At 41.5% G+C, this 23,726-nt stretch overlaps 2 protein-coding genes across 5 annotated transcripts in view; one reads left to right on the plus strand and one right to left on the minus strand.

Annotated features, from left to right (window-relative positions):
• The window catches only part of UBAC2 (UBA domain containing 2), a 102,737-nt gene that overhangs the window by 74,981 nt on the left and 4,030 nt on the right, over positions 1-23,726 (minus strand). Inside the window, exons 1-5 of one of the 4 annotated variants that reach the window (XM_048933207.1) lie at positions 23,488-23,658; positions 15,499-15,626; positions 12,156-12,275; positions 11,611-11,717; positions 11,286-11,381 (exon numbers count right to left, since the gene is read on the minus strand). In XM_048933207.1, the coding sequence (XP_048789164.1) occupies positions 11,286-11,381; positions 11,611-11,717; positions 12,156-12,275; positions 15,499-15,626; positions 23,488-23,518 (482 nt within the window). In that variant the 5' untranslated portion in view covers positions 23,519-23,658. Of the gene's footprint in view, positions 1-11,285; positions 11,382-11,610; positions 11,718-12,155; positions 12,276-15,498; positions 15,627-23,487; positions 23,659-23,726 lie in introns of those variants that run through there. The other 3 variants (XM_048933206.1, XM_048933210.1, XM_048933208.1) reach the window with 3 other exon arrangements.
• Positions 3,086-11,277, plus strand: GPR18 (G protein-coupled receptor 18). The gene is made up of 2 exons (XM_048933226.1): positions 3,086-5,726; positions 9,061-11,277. The coding sequence occupies exons 1-2, from the start codon at positions 5,685-5,687 to the stop codon at positions 10,066-10,068; spliced, it is 1,050 nt and encodes a 349-aa protein (XP_048789183.1). The 5' UTR covers positions 3,086-5,684; the 3' UTR covers positions 10,069-11,277.

Genomic DNA, 23,726 nt, shown 5'->3' on the forward strand with positions numbered 1-23,726 from the left:
TACACAAGCTTAGCTTTAGCTGCCTTTCTTTTCTTATTGCCATCATTACTAACACAACACTTTCACAAAGAAACTCAGTGCCTACATTATTGAACTTGAAATCCATGTCCTATCTTATTCTGCTAGGCTCCTTGCTGCAATAAGCCTCAATGGTTTCACCTCTTCTCTCTCAGATCTGTAAATGTATATTTGGTAAGAAAGAACAGAGCTCACTAACAGGGCAGATACAGACTTGGGATGCGATGGAAAAGATAAGAGCCTTTATTTCTTGCCTTGCAGAAGTTCATTTCAAAGTGCAAAAAAGAATGACATGCAAATAATCAGCCTTCATAATGTGTTTGAGTAGCACACCTCCATTGGCACTTTTCATATAGCATTAACAGAATGGCACGCCTGCATGTCAGGTACAAAGACAGTAACTTCTCTGCAACCATTTGGCAGCAGCCAACTCTGCTGTCTTGCTTTGCCAGCTCTCAGCATCAGCTGGACCTGTCCCAGTGCCCGGGTGCCTGTTCCATGCCCTGAGCATGTGCTTGTGCTCACCTTATCCTCCACTCCTTTCCAAGAACAGTGCTGAGGACACACCAAGCAGCCCTGCTCTGTGGAGACCCGCTGTTCCATGGCAGGACCTGAGCTGCTTTGGCCTGTCCATATGGTTAGCAAGAACCCCTCCTCTCCTGAATACTTCTTTTCATATCAGCTCATCCTCACCGACTGCAGCAAACCAGGCTTCACAACGTCAACACATCTCTGTATTCATTAATCTGTGCCAGAGACAGGTGGCATGGAAGAACAGTACAGGAGTGACAGAAGACTGTCACTTCATGACAGCAAGCTACCTGCCAGGGCCGGGCACCAAGCACAGGAATGCCACATGGAGAAAGGTGTCCTTGAACTTAAAGGACATTGCTTGTTCTAATTCTGCAGCTCTTCTGATTTCTGGCACTTCACTGATGTGCTAAAGCATATGGAGCACTTCTTCATTATTTAATTTATAATTATATATTCTCTGGCTGGTAACTAAGCAGAGGTTGTCCAAGCTCCTGAGCTCTGGAGAAGTCAAAATGATTTTCCCTACCTTCTGCACCAGACTTCATCAAACATCTTGACTATAACAGCTCTCAGTAAAGAAATATCTTTTGAAACACTAACTCCATGTCTGGGAGGCATACTAAGTTTCGAAACACTACTCCTACACACTTGAGTGGTTCAACAGTAAAAATATCACACACTGCATAATCAGTCCGGAAGGAATATTTGAACATAGTCACCTGGACAGTGCCTAACAGGAGCAAATACCACATTGGATAGCACAGCCCTGACAATTTCAGTCATTTTTTTAAAAAAAGCTTAATATTCATATCGATTTTAAATAGTTACAAAATATTTGTGATGGGAAATCTGTACTTCTGGCAAAAGAAAAGCTGTTTCTCACTGTAACAGAACAAAGGTGGAAAGCTGAACACAGACCCAACATTTTAAGAAATCTGCCATAGGCAATATGGATTTGATCAACAAGCATGGAGCTGTTTTGTCTCCATCAGAAGAGGGGTGGCCAGCAGGGAGGTGATTGTCCCTCTCTACTCTGCTGTTGTGAGGCCCCATCTGGAGTACTGCGTCCAGGTCTGGAGCCCCCAGTACAAGAAAGACAGAGAGCTGTTGGAGAGGGTCCAGGGGAGGGCCACAAAGATGATCAGGGGGCTGGAGCACCTCCTCTACAAAGACAGGCTGAGGGAGCTGGGCTTGTTCAGCCTGGAGAAAAGAAAGCTGTGGGGTGACCTCATTGCAGCCTTTCAGTACCTAAAGGGAGCCTACAAACAGGAGGGGAATCAACTCTTTGAAAGGGTTGATAACTGCAGGACAAGGGGAAATGGTTTTAAGTTGAGGGAGGGGAGATTTAGGTTGGATGTCAGGGTGAAATTCTTTACAGAGAGAGTGGTGAGATGCTGGAATAGGCTGCCCAGAGAGGTTGTGGATGCCCCGTCCCTGGAGGTGTTCAAGGCCAGATTGGATGGGGCCCTGGGCAGCCTGGGCTAGCACTAAATGGGGAGATTGGTAATCCTGCATGTGGCAGGGGGTTGGAGATTCATGATCCTTGAGGTCCCTTTCAACCCGAGCCATTCTGAGATTCTGTTTTGGTATTTGGCATGGGGTAATATCATAGAATCCTTAGAGCTGGAAGGGACCTTTAAAGGTCATCTAGTCCAGCTTCCCTGCAATGAACAGAGACATCCACATAGATCAGGTAGCCCAGGGCCTGATTCAGCCTCACCTTGAAAGTCTCCAGGCATGGGATATCAACCATTTGCAAATACACAGATGGTGAGATTGCTGCAGTGTAACAAACTGCTGTCTCTAGTCCACCACTAGACATCTCAGAGTTGCAAATTTCAATACATCTCAACAAATTTTTGAAATACTGCTTCTTTCAAAGGCTGATGTTGCCGAGCAGAGGAACTGTCAGTCTGATGCACTGCGTATTTTTAGGGTATTTAGTGACATGGGATGTGTCCTGGCTGCACAGAAACAAACAAAACCTTAGGAGAAATACAGAATAGCAATTTCATTACTGATTTTTTTTTTTTTTTTTTTTCAAAAGGGAAAACCAGTAACTCCATCCTCAAACTACACCATATTTTAGCCAAACCCAGAATAGAAAGCAATACACCACAGCAAGCAAAACGTGCCAGGTATGGCTAGCTAGGCTGCAGCCCCTTTTCAGCTGCTCTGTTTCCCATCCCAGCAGCTCTGCTGCACACAGCATTTATAATTACTCCATGTTGTTGCACATGAGAAGAGGGACAGCTATGCCAGAACCCAGCCTCTGAGTAAAATATGCCAAAGCCAGAAAAAAAACAGAATTTATGCATTTATTGCCTCCACAATTTTAACTGGTGGTCTATTATTCATGGCCTTCACCACGGTACAACACAATATGGGTATAAAAAGCAAGGCACAATTTCATCATGTTTGAGAACTGTAACCCGAAATTGCATTTGTGAACTCACCCACAACAGCAGGCTGGTAAGTGAACAGGCTGGCTCATGTGGACAGCTGCTTCCTGTACCATTGGCTGTGCAAGAAGCTTCAGTTCATTCTTTCCAACCAGTCCAAACGATGCCAAGTTTAGAAAGAAATGGAAAACACAAGCTCAAGCCAAAGCAGAGGGTAAATATTCTGCCCCTTCAGTGCAGAACTTCAGCTTACACGACGTGGTAAGCAGACAGGCAAAATGCACTCTGCTGCATTATAAGTAAACAACTGAGAAAGAAAACCAAGCACTACCTGCCTCCTGCAAGAACAACAGCATGAAGACAATCCCCTCAGTGATGCATTTTGACATCACTGCAAGTGATCAGACTGACTTCTTTTAAGGCTTACCAGTGAAGTCAGGGCAGCACACCACACACGCACCGTGCTTTACTCTCAGACATGAAGCACGTTGGCTTGGCTTTGAACTACTCAAAGGTGGCTTTAACAGAAGCTAGCATTCTCCCTGAACATCAGAACAAAGCAAAACAAAAAAACAGCCCTGGATGGAACCGAACATTCATTTCAGTAAACACTCCCTTCCGAGGAAAACCACTGTGAGACACTCATCTCTAGCTGACAAAACAGTACAGAATAAGAGGCAAACAGAAAGAACAGCAGGTGCTTCCTACAACAGAAGCTGCAGCACCAGGGGAATGCAGCACAGCAGAGAGACCAGCTACCTCCCTCAAACCACAGCCAGTGCAAGTGTTCACACCCAGCATGCACCCAGAATTAATTCTGCACTCTCTCTTTAGCTCTGGGGAACAGTGCCTCTCCATTTGCTTATGCCTTTAAGTTGAAGGTGCCTCAAGAGTTTTGTAGATTGGTTACCAAAGAATAAAATGCTCCTGTCCACAAGAGCTGAAAAGCCAGGTATTCTTTTTCAGGAGCTGCATACTCTTTTTTTAAACATTTCAACAATATCTGTGTCACTGGACTTCAGTGACCTTTCACTAAACTCGAAAACAGCATGAGTGACTCATCCTTCTGGAGCATGCTCCAGAGTTGTTATGTTAAGGATAAAGCCTTAGCTTTCAACACTGTTTAGTCCTTCACATGTTCTTTTGTAAAACACATCTTTTTAAAATAGTCTTTAACCCAAAAATATTAAGCTTAACTATTGATATTTCTATAGGATGGACTGGGCAGGATTTATAGCTCGTTGCACCTGAGAGATGTTTAAAATGATTACAAAAAATAAGTATCAGCCAATCTGAAAAGGGAAGTCCAAATGTTTAAAGATATCACCAATCTACATACTGGAAACTAAACCAAACCCCACCTTGTGGTTAGGTCATCTGTCACTGACGTGTGCAAATATCTATGCACTACCATAAGCCCATTGAACAGAGACAGATTACATGATTCCAGAGCAGAGCATACTCTTCACAGAAGTTACTTTCAGTACTAGGTGGGGATCACCTGCTGACATTACTCTTACAGTCAGTGAAAAAGGGTGATCCCGCAAACAAACCTGATTCTGGCTATGTCTGGGCTGTAGGACTTTGTTGCTTCTGGAACCACCTGCAATCCTGGCAAATTCTTGACTGCATGTCAGGAGGAGATCAAAATACTGTGCCCTTCCTCAACACGTATCTCTTGTCACTTCATTGGCAGAGGAAAAAAAATGGAGGCAAACAGAGGTAACAAGCTCTCCATGGCCTGCTTCAACGTCCTAATGACAGCCTGAGAACTGCCACTGATGACCACTCTGCAGAGAATCTGGAATATCTCCTTCTCCAAATGGCTCTTTTGAAGTTTGGCTCTTTTTTTTGATTGATTTCTTGACTGACTCCCTTAGCTATTAGCTACTGAGGATATTCCCATCCCACCTCAGGTGTCTGTTGGGACACAGTTGATAGATTTTATTCCATTTCAATAATGGCTGAACATTCTTTACAAAGCCTATTTCTGCAAACCTGTTAAACAGGAGAGCCATTATTTTTCAGACATCAAGGCACTGCTGCAGCGTTAGTAAATTACAGTCGGTGCAGATTTAAACAAAGCAAAGTCCTCCAGAGAATCAAACTTCTCACTTCAAACACACACAGTGAGCTCCTGTCACTTTCAGGCTGAATACTACCCCAGCCAATTTAAATAAAACGGGGATTTCCATGAAAATGACTGCAGTCTAAAGAGAATATTTTAGCACTGTGCTTGTTAGAAACTTTCCACAACCAAGACGTGTATTTTTTGTCCTTACCCTTTTGTAAAAATATCAACCCAAAGCAGGCTTCTTCACAATTGAATCAAAGAATGATTTGGGTTGGAAGGGACCTTTAAGATCATGTCATTCCAACCCCCTGCTATAGGCAGGGACACCTCCCTCCAGACCAGGTTGCTCACAGCCCCATCCAACCCGGCCTTTATCACAAACAATTCAGAAAGTATTTTAAAATGATATTTAGTACAATTGCCTGGCTTGGCCACAGTGGAAATATTATATCAGGTATGAGAACTATGAGGTCACAAATCCTGCAAGTTACCTTGTATGCGTATGAAATATTAAAAGGACACTTTTAAGTATTGACCAATAGCAAGCTCAAAACTAGCTAGATTGCGTCACTGCTTCCTGCTGTGAAGAGCTATTTTATAGCATAGCGAGGCTGAGCAGAAAGGAGGAAGTCTAAAGCTTCTACAGACGAGGGACTATGAAACAAACATGGCAGCAGACACTTTGTACTGCACAAAACGTAAGTTACAAACCATTACTTTGCATCAGTAATGTAACTTGGATGTATATGCATAGTGCTAAGATTTACTTCTTTCTTCAGAAGCTGAACACAGGTGTATATTCTGGGACTAATGAACTGAAATCTAATTCTTTAGAGTGCTTAATGCCTTCAAACCATAAGCAGCATTCTCTAAATAATGTTCAAAGCAAAATGAATGTTTGTATAAATAGTAGTCCCCTAATCATTGTTCAGGTTTTTTACAATGAATTTAAAAATATGTCGTAACTAAAGCAGTAAATATGTTATCACTAAATAAAAAAAAAAAAAAAAAAAAAAAAAACACCATGTTTTCATTAAATGAAAAACACAAAACTATCTTGTTCCTTGGTCTCTCTATGATCCACTGAAAGCCCTGACCTCCTTGATGAAATGTGAGGAAATGTAAGGGATAGAAGGAGATAAAAAATGTAGGAGGAGAGTTGAGGGTTTGGGAAGAGAGATACACAGAAAATCCTTAGAATGGGATTTACTCATACTAAAACTCTAAAGGAAAATAATTAATTCTAGTTTTGCCCTGAAAGTCTCTGTTCTTGCTCATGAAATCTAGATAAAACTTTACAATTCTTGTTAGTTACTAAGAACCACAGCCATAATTAAAATATAAAACACGTTGACATAACATATGGACCGATGTCAGGTCAATAATTCAAGATTAGCACAGACAGCTGGAAACCAGTTATTCCAGGAGCTATTCAGAAAGTGTTCAGCCTAGAGAAGAGAAGGCTCCAGGGGCACCTCAGAGTGGCTGTCCAGCAAGGGAGGGTGATAAGAAAGAAAGGGACAGACTCTGCTATAACAGTAATAATATAGTAATATATAATATAATATATATAACATATATATATTATATTATAATATTATAAGTATTATAATTATAATAACTTTATATGTTATAATAATATATATTATAATCTTATATAATATTATATATATTATATAACAATATAATAATATAATAGTCTGCTATAATAGTACAAAGCAAAGGACTGAAAAAGGGGAGATTTAGATTGGGTATGAGGAAGAAGTTTTTTTAAGTGAGGGTGGTGAGTCTGCCCAGAGAGGTGGCAGATGCCCCATCCTTGGAGACATTCAAGGATAGGGCACTGAGCAACCTAGTCCAGCTGTGGATGCCCCTTTCATTGCAGGGGAGTTGGACTAGATGACCTTTAAGGGGTCCTTTTCAACTGAAATGATTCCACAATTTTAAGCGCTTCTATAAACAGAACAAATTAAATGCTCCCATTATGAAAGATAGCAACCCAGGCAAAACTGTCCAACCAGAGATGCATGAAGACCTACTTGGGCTGATCTCAACCTGGAATCCAGGCAGACAAGTACTGACAAGAGAAAAAAAAACAAAAATAACTGAATCATTGTACCTGTGTATAAATGCAGAGGCTCTTTTTTTTCCCCAAACATAATTAATTCTTAACTGCATAAATGTCAAATTTCAGATTCTTAAAAAGTAAACTTACAATAAATACATAACATTTGGCAACACTGACTTCTACAACTAAATTTAAGAAAAAAAACCACTTTCTGTTAGAGTATGTCCATTCTCTGAAACAATTGGCACCACTTTGAAATAATCTGCAAATCAGCCACACAGCCCCAGTTTTCCAGTTACAAGCTCAAACCAGATTCAGCTTCCTCTCTTCCCATCAACATCAACGTGCTAGTTATTACAGAAACAAGACTTGACTAGAAATGACTACAGTTACTGCAAGCCCAAAGGGGAGAGCAAAACCAAAACTCGTGTCCCTTATTAACATTCATCTATAAAAACTGAATTCTTCTACCTGTCTTATATGTTGGTATTCAGTTTACAGACTGGTCAGGATCTGGATATAGATAGTAATGAACTATGTCATAAACAACCATCGGCAACAGAAAATACAAGGGAAAAAAATTGGATTTTTTTTTTTTAATTAAAGCTTATGAGGACTTTATTCCACAATTTTAAGAATATTTTTAATATTCAACATTGGCATGAGTGTACACAGCCACAAAGCTTTGCTGAAGAACTATTTTGAAATAAAGTTTCTGAATCGTTTCCAACAATGCCAAAAGAACTTACTTAAATGTGTGGGATTTTTTTCTAGCAATATGTGGACAAATTTATGTAACAGTAATAAAACCGGGACAGTACAATAAATATTACTTCAGATGTGCTACAAGCACGTGCTACAATATTTTCTGTCACACATATGCCATCTACCCAAAATAGACACTGGAGGTGTTCAAGGCCAGGTTGTATGGGTCCTAAGCAGCCTGAGCTGGTGGGGGGGCAGCCCTGCCATAACAGGAGGGTTGGGACTGGATGGGCTTTGAGGTCCCTTCCAACCCACACCATTCTGTGATTCTGTGAAATTATGCTGCTGGAGTTAGTCAGATGCTTGTCACAAATTGGAAGATCAGTCAAACAACCAACTCACTCTTTCCTCCTCCTCTTCAGAAAGTTGCCACATGGCTGGGTAAAAGGCCAAACCAGAGAAGCTCCCCCATGCGAAGTCACAGTGCAATAAAACAGAGAGCCAGGAAAGAGGGGGAAGGGTGGGCTCACCAAAACACCCCTGCAAGTATCAGGCAACACCCGCCTTCTGCAAGGGGCTCCAGAATAAGATGGGGGACAATCTTATCAGTTGAGTCTGCACAATGAAATTTGAGATTTCAGACTCCCAGCTGAAAGAAGGAACAGTGGATGGTTCATTCTGAAGCTCTGGGAATAAAGACTTTATTCAACCCACAGAGCTATTAAGATAGATTTTTAATGTCTTTCATGAGCAACAGCATGCACACACATATTCTTTTGAGATCTACGTAGTTTCCACACCATTAAAATGCAATGTAAATACCTCACTTAGCATATCCAAATGTTACTACATGTCATGCTCACTTCTTTCTTTTCATAACTAGCCAATTTTTTCAGCAGGAACAAGCTGAAGAAATATTCTTTAGAAAATAGCTCTGTTACTACAATTACAGCCATTTCTATCTAATTACCGGCTATTGGAACGCATTCAAAAATAGTTGAGCAATCTTGACTTTCTCATTCCTCTTAAGTAACTGTATATTTAATTAATATAGCTTATCAAAACTATTTCTCATAAATCTGACAGCACACATACTTTCTTCATGGCACAGTATGTATTCAGCCAGAAAAAGCAACAAAAGTAGCACACTTTTCCCCACCAGACAATACAAAACCCCGTTCTACAAAAATTTGCATTTGTTTTTTTAAAGAAAGTTTTTACTTGAAGGAGAATAATCTTCCTCTGTCATCTATTTTCAGGGTTTTAATGGGCGTGCAACAACTATTCCTAAAACCAATTACGATATGATGCCTGAGAATCACTACCCTGAAGAATACAGGATTTCATCACTGGTCTTCTACAGTTTTGTATTCACAGTAGGACTGGTAGTGAATGCCACGGCACTATGGGTTTTCAGCTGCACTACCAAGAAGAGAACCACTATAACCATATACATGATGAATGTGGCTTTACTTGACATAGCCTTTATACTTTCCTTGCCTTTTCGGATAATCTACCATGGGAAAGAAACATGGCCTTTTGGAGATATATTCTGTCGGATTATCAGTGCTTTCACTGTATTTTATCCAGCCATTGCTCTGTGGTTGCTTGCTTTCATAAGCGTAGACAGATTTATGGCTATTGTCCAGCCCAAACATATCAAAGAACTGAAAAATACAAAAAAAGCCCTGCTGGCTTGTACGGGGATCTGGATAATGACCCTTGCAACAACTTCCCCGTTGCTCTTCCTACGTTCTGATCCAGACAAAGCCTGCAATATCACCACCTGCAAGAAAATGCTCGATATCATCCATTTAAGGGAAGTAAATATGTTGAACTTTTCTCGCTTGATATTTTTCTTTTTGATTCCCTTGCTTATTATGATGGGGTGCTACCTAGTCATTATTTACAATTTTATCCATGGCAAGACTTCCAAGTTGAAGCCTAAGGCCAAAGAGAGATCCATAAGAATCATAGTTACTTTGATTGCTCAAGTACTTGTGTGCTTTGTACCCTTCCACATTTGCTTCGCCCTCATGATGTTAAATGAAGGTACAAGTTACAATCCGTGGGCAGCCTTCACCACCTTTCTCATGAACCTCAGCACTTGCTTGGATGTTATACTGTACTATATTGTTTCTAAACAATTTCAGGCTAGAGTCATCAGTGTCATTCTTTATCGCAATTACCTCCGAAGTGTGCGCAGGAAGAGTTTTCGAACTGCAAGTGTAAGATCACTCAATAATATCAACAGTGAAATGATATAAAAAAAAAACAAACAAAAAGTGAAAACATTAGAGGGATTCTCTAATGAAAACGAGAGATTATTCTTCCAAATTCCAGAATTTTGGCTCTGCTGGAAAATGTTCTGTGCCCGGAAGTAACAGATGTTTGTTGCACTGTAACTATGCGAGACGTACAATAATGGCACTTCTGCATGTTTGCTCAACAGCCTTTGTAAATCTGAAATGAACTAAAACTTACTATCAGTGTTAAACTGCCCACCACTTTTGTCACCTTAACAAATTGTAGCTATCACCAGACAAGAAATAACCATTAGTGTAATAAAGCATTAACACTGAGAAACTGTGATGCAAGGTATCATCTATTGTTTGTAATTACACAGCCTAACAATCTTAAACTACTGTATATCCCACTCTTCTAAAATCAGCTTCATTTTCTCCTGACCAATATGTCAGTATGACTTAGAAAGTACAAATATTTCACCAAAATATTTATTTGACGCAGATTTCCTTCTAACAGCTTATGCAGACATAGATAAAAAGTCATAAAAAAATCAGTAGCTGAAGTGCTCATTAGTTCACTGTGTGATATGTACACTTATTACACTCTACACTTTTTATACAGATGAAAATGCTAAATTTGCTTAGATACTCTAGCAGCTTATGCGTGCCTAGCAGCTGTGTTCCAGCACAAAAACATTGCAGTGTTATTCAAGCTTTAGACTCCTTTTGAATACTCACACTTCACGAGGAATGTATACTTGTAACAACAAAAGACATGCTTTATCTTTATTATTAGATCAGCCTTTTGCTACTTTCAAGAGATACACTAAAAAAGTAAAGCTCTGTAATCTTAGCATGGTGCTCAGCATCTAAACTCTTGCCTCATGAGCTTCTATTACTACCTCAGAGCATGTGACATCTGGAAACTCAAGTCTATATGAGGCTGATGTCTCTTAACCACAAAGGCTCTGCAAGCTCTATGGTTCTACTACAACAGATACACCTCCTATTATTAATGGCAGAAATGCCAAATACAGATGACACAAAACTCAACCACTAAATATCTTAAAGCTTTAAGAACTTTAAATGCAAACAAATTAAATAATATGCTCAAGCTTTGAAACACACACGTATGAAATACCAGAATGAAATGCATATAACTGCATTTAAAAGTGAACATTAAGATACGAATTAGAGTTAAGCTATCTTTGGCATTTAAGAAAGAAATCAGTACCAACCTGATTTCATTTACAGGTTTATTGAACAAAAATAAATATGGTGCTAATTTGTGCACTGTAAGCCACTTCTCAGTCATGCTGACAATGGATCTGGCGCTAACAGAAAGGAAAATCATCATCAGGTGGATAAATTTTAAGAACCTTAGCCTCAGATCACAACTAGAAAATGAGTGTTAGAAAATATTTCTACCACAAAACATTTACACTGGAGTTCAAAAGGAGTATGCTTAATTTAAAAGGTTACATGAGGAAAGGCTTTTAAATTCAAACCTACACAAAATATTCCCTTAAAATCCTATCTAAAATAACACTAGGAGCTACTTACAAACCAGAAGGCAAGCTGTTGATGGTGATGCCAAATACATACTGAGCAGCTTCTACAAGGAGAAGATCAAACAAAGCTGACAGCATCCAAGCACCCAGTAGAAAGGACTAGAAAGAAAAAGGTTAATTTTAATTCAATTCCTTAAAAATAAGATTTTAATATATCTCTTAAATAAGAAAATCACTACACTAGTTCAGTCAAGACAAATATAATATTTAGCACAGCATAAATTCAGATGTAAATGTTTAAATGCTGAAGAATGAAAAAGAGTTTGATTCGTTACCAAAAATAAATTCTGTGGATGCAGTAACTTTCAACTGATACAGATGCAAACTTAGAATAACCCACTGATTGCAAGATGAACTTAAATTCTGACTTACAGAAACCCAAATCACTTTAAAACTCTTAAATGTATATGGAATATACGGAATATTCTATATGGAATATTAGTAATAAAAACTACAATATTAATCTAAGACTACAAGATTCAAAACAGTGTAGAAAGTAATTTCTGATAAAAGGAGAAAAGCAACTCTAGAACTTACTGAAAATTTTCTGCTGCCGTATCTTCTTTCAAATATTCTGAAGTTGTAAATGAGCAGGCTGCTGCAGAATGTGTCTTTCAGATCAAGGCATATCACTCTCCCACATACAAGTCTCCAAATCTAGAAGGTTGAAGATTGTTACCTTAAGTCTCTCTACCCTCACAGAAATTCTTCAGAGCGCTTGTGCTCAGAGTGAAGGAATATAAGACTAAACTCAGACAGCAGGAATGCAGTATGGCATTAAAAGAGGGAAATAAAGAACTAGAATTCTATAGAGATTTCAAGAAGACTGTTCAAAAATGTTTTCAAACAAGAAGTCTATCTATTAAAACAGATCTACAATTTAAATCAAGTCAACCCCGATTTTCATGATCCTAGTTCGTGTTTACAAATAAAAATGGAAACACTAACCCTAGTAAATTGTATAGATTATCAAAAAATTATTTTTAAGTGACCTCCAGAGACCATCTAAACCAGTGTACTGCTCAAAGTATGTTTAATCAGTTCAGTCTGCTTGCAACCATGTCCAGTCAAGACTTGAACATCCACAAAAAATGGAAGCTCCACAACCTCCCTAGGCAACTTGTTGCAGTACTTGGCCAATCTCACAGACAAGAAAAATAAACCAAGTATTTTTATCTAGGCAGAAGTTCCTAAGTTCCAACTTTTGTTTGTTACCTCTTGTTCTAATCAAAGTGCACTTCCAAGCAGAGTCTGGCTCCAGCTCTTCTGTAGTTATTTATCAGGTACTTTGCAGACAGGACTAAGGTATCTCCTCTCCGCTTTCTTTTCTCAAGGCTTTTCACCAAGTTCTCTCAGTCTCTCCTTGTATACCACATGCTCTAACCCTCTGTCATTCTAGGTGGACCCACTCCAGTGGGGTTCCTGACTTCCTTGCACTGATGATCCCAGAACAGGGTACTTGTGAGACCACATCTGAGCGCTGTGTCAGCTAGCAGGGAAGGATGGCTTGCCTGGATCTACTGCCACACTGTCACTAACACAGCCCAGGAAGTGGTTGGTGTTCTTGGATGCATGAGCACACTGCTTACTCCTGTTTAACTTGCTGTCCACCAAGATCTGTAGGTGTCCTCTACAGAGCTGCTTCCTAAGCACTTGCTCTCCAACCTGCATTCTTACTGCCTGGAGTTATTCTGTCCCAGAGAAGGACTTTCTACTTCACAAAGCTCCCATTTCTTCAGTTTTCCATGGTCTTTCTCAACAGCAGCCCTGTATTCCAGCATGTTGCCCACACCCCAAAATTGGGGTCACCCACTAATTTGCTGAGAGTTTAGTTCTTGCCGTCATTCAGGTGGTTAATGAAGTCACTAAACAGTACTGGTTCCAGTACTGAACCCTGAGAAGCCCTCCCCTAATTACTACCTGACAAGTTGACTTTGTACCAGTAACCACAACACCAATTTTCCATCGATCTATTAATCCATTTATTCAGTATATACCTCACCAATTTGGCACAAAATCAAGGACACTATGGGAGATGGGTTAAAAGCCTTGCTAAAGTCAAGGTATACAAAATCCACTGATTTCTCCTTATTCACAGTACCACTTGCCTCATTTGGTCAGGCACTGCTTCATAGAAATAGAGAACTGTGGAGATGAGACTGTCCAGTCCAACACACTTGTTCTAAACAAAGTCAGCTAGAGGGGTACGTTAATTGGCCATCTCCAGACTGGTTTTGAATACCTCTAAGGATAGAGACTATGCAACTTGTTTGGGAAACCTGTTCCTCCATTCTATCAGACTTACCTTAAAATATATTTCTCTTTAAGTGAAATTCATTGTATTTCAATGAATCATCTCTTGTTATGTAAATAAACAGCACTGAGAAGAGTCTGGCACCCTCATCATTATTCCTCCTTCTCCCATTAGGTATTCACACATACTGGAAAATCCACCCTAAGCCTCTTCTTCAGGCTAAGCAATCCCAGTCTCTCCTTGTACATCAAATGATACAGCTCCTGGCTGTACCCATGTACCCAGTTCTATCTTATAATCACAAACCTAGAACAAAGGACAGCACTCTGGATGTGGCTTCACCAGGGCTGAGCAGAAGGGAAGGAGAGTCCCACTCAAACTCCTTGTGATGGATATTATACTCCATAGGTGTCTTCCAAGTTTGTTCTCCTACAACTCCCTGCAACTGGTCTTATTCCCTCCTCTCAGGACCCTGAATTCCATCAGGAAATTCATGGTCACTGCAACCAAGGCTGCACCTGTTCTTCACACATCCCCAGTCAGACCTTTCTTGGTTTTAAGTAAGAGATCCGGTCAAAACATTTTCCCTCCTCAACTCCTTGAATATCTGTGCTAGGAATTTGTCACCAAAGCAGTTCAGAAACCTCCTTCAGAAACTCCGTTGTATTGGCCCCCACAAGCACATATCAGCATAGTTAAATCCCTCCATGAGAGCCAGGGCCTGAAAATGTAAGGCTTCTTTCAATTGTCTGAAGTCCTCATCTACTTCATAGTCACAGGGTCAGTCTGTAACAAAGTTAGACCACAAAGTTGCCTGTGATAGTCTGGCCCCTAATCCTGACCCACAAATTTTCAACTTCCCCCATCATCCGTCAGTTCTGCACAGTCCCACTCCTCTTTTGCGCTCCTTGCCTACCTGGGCTATTCTCCCTAAAGAGCCTGTACCTGCCTGTTGCAGCACTCTCGTCACATCTCCAGGACTACAGTGAGATTATGGCACATTAAAGGTAACACAGCTCTCGTACTTGACAAGAAAGATCACAGAGTGCAACAACATGCAGAATCACCAGCTAGGCCTAATAATTGTTAAGGCTTGTAGATGAGGAACAGCAGTTCTCTTCAACAGAAAAATTTCAGTTTCTCATAATTCACTATAGCAGAAGGTACAGTGTGACATTTATGTCCTCTGTCCTTAAAATAAATGGTAGGTTATCAACAGTAGCTGATCACAATAGTCTTGTCCAACCTCAAAAAAATTAAGCACAAGAGGATAACTGACATTCATATCAGAACACCTCTATTGCTATTTGGGTTAAGTAACACTTCACTCAAAGCAAGCTTCCCAACTGCAAGGAGAGATGACACAAACAATCATTTCCCAGGCAAAAGAAAGAAGTGAAAGGCTTGTGTTGACAGTTTCAGATCAAGTTTTTCTCACTTCAAACAAAAAGCAGGTAATGGCCTGCTACACTCTGCTGCAGACTACTAGGGTAACTTAAAAGCTAAGAACAAGCTGGTCTACAGCAGTAAACAAAGGTAAAGAATCAGAAGAGAAAAAGAAAGGAAAAAATGCACAGAAGAGAGTCTCTTGCAGTCTCTTTCCACAAAAAATTGACCGATCCTTACCTGAAAATCCTCTTTTATAGCTTGTAGGTTATACGCAAAGAACTTCTGATAATGTTGGAAGAGCAGAGTCAACAGAATCGAGATGGCACTTGGGACTAATAACAGACTCTTTGACAAAGGTGCTTTATCTTAAAGAGAAAATAAACAGAAAAACACTTTAGAGGAAAATCTCTTCCATTTAAAAAGAGCCATATTTAGACAGGCGATCCGCAAACAATAGTGCATCATCTCAGTTTTATCTGATCAACTTCCCTTGCAAATAGATAGTAAAAACACCTCAACACGACGAAGTCTTCAGAGATACTAATGACAATTAAATATTCATTAGACATCTTGTCTTCAACATTCTCTCATGAAATTAATTGTTTGGTTATAATTATTCAAAGCTCTCCATACCTACGGAGATCACCTGTCCCACACAGCTCTCCTAACACTCAATGATGTTTCAGGAAACAAAACAATTACTTGTTACTAGCAAAACAGTCATGTAAATGGACTTCAAACAAATACAGTTGTTTCTTTTGTGTTTGAGATCAACCTTTATTCTCAAGGCTATGAATAAATGTTGTGAATAAGTTTCCTTTCTCTTCACCATGCTTGGATCCACCATTCAAGGAGGAACGTTTAAGCTAGCTTACACAACATTCATCCTCCTTCCATTCAAACACTGTAACTATTAACAAAGAAATTAATAAAACTGCACGTGTGAAATCATAACTTCTTCCCCTCTAAGAGCAGGAATTTCAAAAACAACATTCCAAAGAAAGCATGCAGACAACAGTGAACACCTTCAATGTGCATTTACTAAAATCCATCAAGTGGAACATCCAGCACAAGTATATGCAGCAATTCATCCTAAGCACTTGGTGCAGCTGCTGCAAAAAATCAGGCATTGATACAGCCATTCAAACCAGTATAAAATCTCTGAAATACCACTCTATGACTTCTCCCTTTTTCACATCTGCAATTTTTATCATATTTACTTCTTTCCCAGCACCCCAGTTATAGCACAGAATCTACTCATCTATGCATCTGCATTTTTGCAGGTTACTATCACAAAACACATAGCTCTGCTGTCGTTATTCTTAGATAACAAAAGGAATAACATGATTAAAACTACTAAAGGGAAGTAAACACAGTGATCACTTAGCACATAATCCAGATAAACCATCATAAATGATCCAGTCAACAACATCTGCCACGTACCAAAAGATTGAACTGCCAGAAAAGGAAGATGATAATAAGCACCAAAGCCAAGATTTTAATCATAGTACAATCTCACTACCATCAAAAATAGGTTATTACTGAGTAATCGAAGCAGGATCCTCACCCAAGTGCTAACTGATAGCTTCAGGAACTTTCGCTGTCAACTGTCTGCAGTTCACACCACCTTGAGATTCTCAGCCTTCTGTCACTCACCAGGTGGGGGAAACATCTTCTGATGTGCATCGTATCATCTACTTGTGCTTATAATTATTATTTCAGATCCCGACTGTACTTTTGAGTTCAGCACTTATAGACTCACTTTCCTTACTCCATTTAAATAATCAATGCCTTGGAAGTACTACCCTTTTGGAGAAATTAAGCAGTGACTTGGAACAACACAGGCTCTACTCCTACAAACAGATTTTCTTCGGGAATTGGATCAGGAAAGTGGCAACATCTGGTCATTGTTTTTCAGGTTTTTTTAGTACAGGAAAATTATCCAGCTTTCAATTTACCCATTTGTTTTTATTTCTCTAGTAACAAGGTTTTCTATAGTCTTTAGATGTCCCTTTTTCAATTACTCATTCAACTGATTCATTTTAATGCTTAAAAAAAGAAAGAAAAAAAAAAAAAAGCCAGCATTCCATTAGTAAACTTAACTTAGATAATATGAAAAGGTCAGTTTTATAACCAGAATACAAGAGAAAGTTGAAAGCAAAGACTAATCAGACGCATTATAGTAGTCACAATGGTAGACATTCCTGAGCCAAAGTTTGATAACACTTGGCATTTCACATTATTGAAGGAGTTTAAACACATTTTACAGGAACTCTTTAATCCCACCATGTACACATAACAATCCTGTTACCATAAAAAACACAGTAAGCAAATCACTAGATATCTCTCCATACCTTTATATTCCTACACAGGTTTTATACCTGTTTTCAGATTTCATTGTAATTTTCCATGCCATTAGATCATTATTAGAATCATAGAATCCCTAAGGTGGAAGAGACCTCCAAGATCATCCATTCACGTACCACCAACGTTGCCCACTAAACCACGTTCCTCAGTACAACATCTAATTGTTCCTTGAACACTTCCAGGGTCAGTGACTCAACCATCTCCCCGGGCAGCCCATTCCAGTGCCTAGCATTGCTTTACAGTTAATACACAAAGTTCATTTCTAATTTGTGTGTGTTCAAAAATCACCCACAGAACACCATCCAAAAGTACAAACATGCCATTTTACCACAGTCTCCCTTTCAGCTTTCAGATGAGACACTTTAAACCCTATTATAGAGGATAGAACTTAATTTTTAAGCCCGTCACCAAGTGAAAAACCACATAAGTAACCAAGCCATTACTGTGACAGCTCCCCACAGGGAAAGTCACATGAGTAACGGAAACTTCTACCCTCAAGTTTCTCAAAATGTCATCCTACTTGAGAAGTGTATTGCTGGCCAGTTAAATGAAGAAAGATTACCTATTTCAGATGAACAACACAACTTCCAAAACACTTTTTTTCAAGTGTTTCTGGTACACCCAGTATAAGCCAGTAGTTTGCCTTACCATTCAACACCATACAGATCCTTACCAAGGACTGCTGCTGTGAGGCCACCAGTGAGAGAACCCCCCTGCTGCTGCCAGTACCATCTGCATCTACCTGTAAGACCAAAAACAACTCCAGAGGACAGATACTGCACAACTAGGCATTCTGACATCCAGATTAAATGCCTTGATTAGAATGGAAATGTAACACTCAGGAAGCAGAATTCTGGTCTGATAGATCTGCAACATCATGCGGGATGCAAACATGTCCTGCCAGTCCCCATGGTATTGCTGTCTACAGGCAGCACTAACATCTATGTGCACAGGGAGGAAAACATACCTCCGTTCCTCCGTGTCATGTAAAGAATGTAGACTGAAAGGATAAACTCTCATTTTGACCCTGAAAAGCTAAAATGTACCAAATGTTATCTTCAAAGATCTCAGAATATATTTGCAATCCCAAAGCACTTTTTAAGCGACGATTCACCCAAGCAACAGGCAATAACAGCATCATTGCTGCAACAGATAAGTGAACAGAGCAATTCTGTAACACTGGTGAAGCATGCCAAAACCACAATGAAAAACACAGAACCAGCCTTCACTGCAGATCTTTGCTTCTCTCTGGTGCACTGGAGAAGTTCGCACCAAAACTACCCTCATAAATCCCCAGAAGCATTGCAGCCTACCACTTTCTTGGTGACACTGCCACATTCAAAGGACAGAACTGAGGAACAGCAGGTGTCCCTGGAGACTTTCAAAGCAAGGCTGGATCAGGCCCTGGGCTACCCGATCTGCCTGTGGTGTCCCTGTTCATTGCAAGGGAGTTAAACTAGACAGCCTTCAAAGGTCCCTTCCAACTCCAAGGATTTCATGATCTCTCACAGAGGGGGAGGCTGATGGCACAAGCTGTTGCAGCTTCAGAAGCCACCACTGCATTAAGAAGAACACGAGAGCTGCAGTAGCAGGGTTTTTGAAATGTTTTTCTGTTCCTTGCCTGTTCAGCACTCATCGGTGGGGAGATGCGGCAGCTGAGAATACCAAAAGAGGCAGCAAGACTAACCTGCTGTTCAAGAATGACTTTTCAGGGAACAGCTTCACCCCTTAGACTGCTATTGCGAGCCCAAGACTCAAGTGTTGACTTGTGAGAGGACCCCACTGCAAACCCCAGCTGACAGGCCGTGGCTGCAGAAGCTCAGGTTAGCTCAGGACATTTCCCTGCAGATCCCAAGTGAGCACACACCAGAGTTGCAGAAGAAACATGATCTGTAATGGCTTTTTAAACTGTCACCTGGAAACATCCCCAGATGAACTGCCTGAGGCAGCCTCATCACTTCCATACAGACAAATTAACTGTTGGGGACCACGACAACGGCATGAAGTACACATGAACTACCTGATGATGCCTATACACATTGATACACAAGATACATGAGTCTTTCAAACCATAACTGATGGACATCTGAACACACAGTTTCTCCTATATCAAGTGCACTGGCAGAGTCAGTAGTCTGTGGGGCTTTTTTTCATTTTTTCCTGCCTTCGGCTGTCATTCAGCTATTCATCCACTGTGTTTCATGATCTGAACAAGAACCAGCAGCACATCCACTTGCCTAAAGTGGCATTTCAAAACAGAGTTTTCAAGGAGTCTTACTTCTCTCCCTTCAGACACAAGTCTGCTAGCACACCACACAGAAATACCATTAAGAGCATGAACGATTCATTTTGAGTACTAGGAAACCTTGCTTATCCTTTATTGTAATGGTTGTTGAAACTCACTATCTGAATTAATATCCAAATAGTTTTTAAGTGTTTACCAGACACCACGTGCTTCTGGGAAACCGGAATAATTGTATCAGATCTGAGGATCTCAGGTCTAAAGACTGTTCTTTGCTATCATGGTGCACTGGGTCCTGAACAGCAGCTGAAAGCAAATCAGAGCATGCTGTGGAGGGAGGACAACACGAGATACTGACACGTGTAATGCTGCTGGAGGAAGGGGGAAGATGTCACAAGCCGGCACACCAGCTGTGAGGACTGAACTCTTCCAAGTGATCACTTTTTAGGTCAGTTGATCCAGTAATTATTTTTCCAGTGCCTCATCCTTTGGAATAGAACATGCAACACAAGAGGACCCTGCAAAAATACTGGAGTTATTGCTGCAAGGATGATATGACTGAATGACATATCCTTGCTCACAAAAGCAACTCCTGCCCCTAGGCACGCAGCACAGGCACAGGAAGGGAATGTTCTGCTCAGAGTGCCTCATCACAGCGTACTCTGGTGGTTAATCAGCATGATGTCTGCAAGTGAATGCAGTCATAAGAGTGTCACAACAGGAAGGGATTTTCACCAGAAGCTTATGAACTTAGCGCAGAACCTTAGCATACATCCTCTTAACATGGCAAGAAAAATCTAGTCTGCGCTCCTGTTATGCTACAAAAGACCAAAGGATTTCAGTCCTGCAGCAGAAACGCGTTTGGCAGGAAGTAAGTCAGAAAAGAGACCAGTGGTGATCACATTTTACACCTGTTTTTACAAGACATTGGTAGGACTGTAATCAAACCTATAACCTATACACTTACTGTCTAAGGAGGAGTTGGTGTTAGCTTAGGTTACAAACTGCAACAGATATTAAAAAAAAAAAAAAAAAAAAAAAAGAAGAAGAAGAAGGAAAGAAAATCTTTGTTTTAAATGGAACATTTGAAAAAAGAAAAAAAAATAGAAAGTGAAACAGTGCTTATCTAGTTGAGCAGTCTCTTCTTCCTCCCTTCCTCCCAGCCACAGAGCATATTACCCTACTACTATTAATACACAATGCCGGAGACATCAGGTACAGCTACAGCACTGTGCTGCACAGATCCCCAAGGTGGTCTGAAATTAGCTAGCTCTGTGGCAGAAGTGCAACAGCCACATTTTTGCAGCACGCAATGACTGGCTAATTGAGCTCCTGTGGCCGCACCGTTCCCAGGACTCAAGCTCATGTTTTGATCCACACTGCTCTCTAGCATGCTGTTGTACAAGCTGAACTGTTTTCCCAGATACCACTAGACTGCTTAAAACTTATGCACACAAGCCAGATACAGTCAATACATACTCCATTTTTCCTTTAGTCACATCACAGAGCATCAGCTTATGTAGTTTAATTATTTTCCTAATGCCTGCACACAGTACACTTCAGGTTACACAAGCTGAAGAGCACATTACTGCACTTCTGTCTTGGGGACAACCAACCTTGAGCATTCCACCACAAGGTTCACAGAGAGGTTAATGCCTACGTAGCGTTAGAGGAAACCCTTACATTTAAGTTCAAAGAGCTCGCCTCCCTACTGCTGCACAAAGTACTTTGTGCACAGTAGGCAAAGTAGTCAAACAATTTTCAGGTTAGCAAGTGGATGTGCTTTAAACTTAGACTTCGGTTTTACCTTAAAACCAAACATTAGCTCCAGCTGACTCTCCTACTATCCATACCCATGGACAGCAGTGAACATAGCAGCACTACAGCTCTGAGCAGCTAGCCCCACACCAGCCCTGATACACTCATGCTGGCCTCTGCTGAGCCGCTGAAGCATTTCAGTAGCATTATTCACGGGATGTGAGCATCTGGCAAAATGTGACAGATACAATCATAAGACAGTTCGGGTAGGAAGCTGATCCTGAATTTGTTCTAGACACTGCACTGAATACAATGTAACAACACTCAAATTGCTTCTCCCTTGGCAACACAAACTATTAAACTCATCTTTGCATCTTTGTAACGTTTCCAGAGTCTGCAGTAGTCCACAGTCACTTACTTTGCTTTATTCCAAAATTAGCAAAGTGAATAATAAACTAAGAATTCAAAGAATGACTATAACATCTTAGTCCAAGGTGCTACCAATCTTCCTTGGATCATTATTACCAGATGGAGTAAAAAGTTTAAAGCCAGCTGCAATTGCAGCCACTAGGAGTCAACAGCTACATTCTCCTGTCTGTTTCAGACGAGGATTAAACATGACATACAAGAACCAAAGAACTTCAGATGAGTTAAAGAACTATTTAAGTTCTGATTAAAAGTTTCAGAATCAAAAAGTTGTTTTTAAAAAAAGGTGACCGGGCCAAACCACTACACACCTGCTCCTGGAAAACTGACTGGTGAAACTGGTGGAACACTTTGCCTAAGGAGCCCATTCAGACTCACATTACCAACACCCGGTGGAGCTCTGGGGTCACTGGTTGTCCATTTTGGCATGGCTAAAGATGAGAACCTTGCTGGAAGGTGTGACAACAAGGCGATGGGACAGAATGCAGGAGCCACTGGCATTTCTGACATGTCAGAAGACACTAAAATCCTTACTCTGTGATAGATAAAACCAACAACTAGGTCAATTTCTAAATGACCTAAGATAGGAATTCAAGGCCAGGCTGGATGCGGCTCTGGGCAGCCTGGTCTGGTAGCTGGCGACCCTGCACATAGCAGGGGGCTGAAACTAGATGGTCATTGTAGTCCTTTTCAACCCAGGCCATTCTGTGATTCTATGATAAGTGACTGAAAAAACAACAACAACAACAACAACAAAGATTTACCAAACTGTATCACCACATGGCTTGTACCAAACACTACAGGTGTTATAAAGGCACTCAGAGGTGGCACGCTGGGCTACGAGAGCCTTCAGCCTGACCCACCGCATCACTTGTACTGCAGTCTAACTAGCATCTGGTTGTCCTACCTGGGGTGAGTTGGTGAGGAGCGCACTTTGTACCAGTTTATCAGAGAAAACAAGGAGGTTGAACTGCGCACACTGTGCCAGCAGAACGGCATCTCCGCGGGGCCAGCACGGATCATTCTGCTGATCACAGTTCACCCACTCAGCCAAACCAGGCACCTTCTCACGCCACGTACTTTCTCGCAGCTTTACACATCGTCTCGCACCTCCGAAGAGCTGTTCTACGGCGCAGAAACAATCGCCCACCGGGAGCCGTCATTGCAGCACGACGTTACCAGACCACCCCCCCACCCCCGTCGGTGCTCCCCGTGACACAGTCAGGACCCATCGCAACAGTCGGCTCTCGGCCCGCGCCTCGCACCGGCCGGTCGGAGCTCCCCCCGCGCTGCGGGGCGCCGTCAGCCCCCCCGCTGCGGAGCTCCCGCCGGCAGCGCGGCCCCGTCCCGCCCCGTCCCCCGGCGGAGGGGCCGGCCGTCCGCCACGCTGAGACGCCGACACACCCCTCGCCGCCGCCAGGACCGGTACTCACAGAGCCCGTTGGAGCCGGTGCTGGTGAACATGGTGGCGGCCCGGCGGCGGCCCAGCCGCGGCGGGCGCCGCTAGCGGAACCCCCAGAGGCCGGGCAAACCCCACGGAACCGCGGCGGGCCCAGGGACGCGCGAGTAAGGCGGCCGCGACGGGCCAAACGCCGCCGCCAGCGAGCGGGCAGCGCCCCCTACCGGGACCGCCGGGAGGGGAAGGCGGCGGCGGGTGCGGGGAGCCGGGCGG

The sequence above is a fragment of the Lagopus muta genome, chromosome 1 (genome assembly GCF_023343835.1).
Source record: "Lagopus muta isolate bLagMut1 chromosome 1, bLagMut1 primary, whole genome shotgun sequence".
Taxonomy (NCBI): Eukaryota; Metazoa; Chordata; class Aves; order Galliformes; family Phasianidae; genus Lagopus; species Lagopus muta.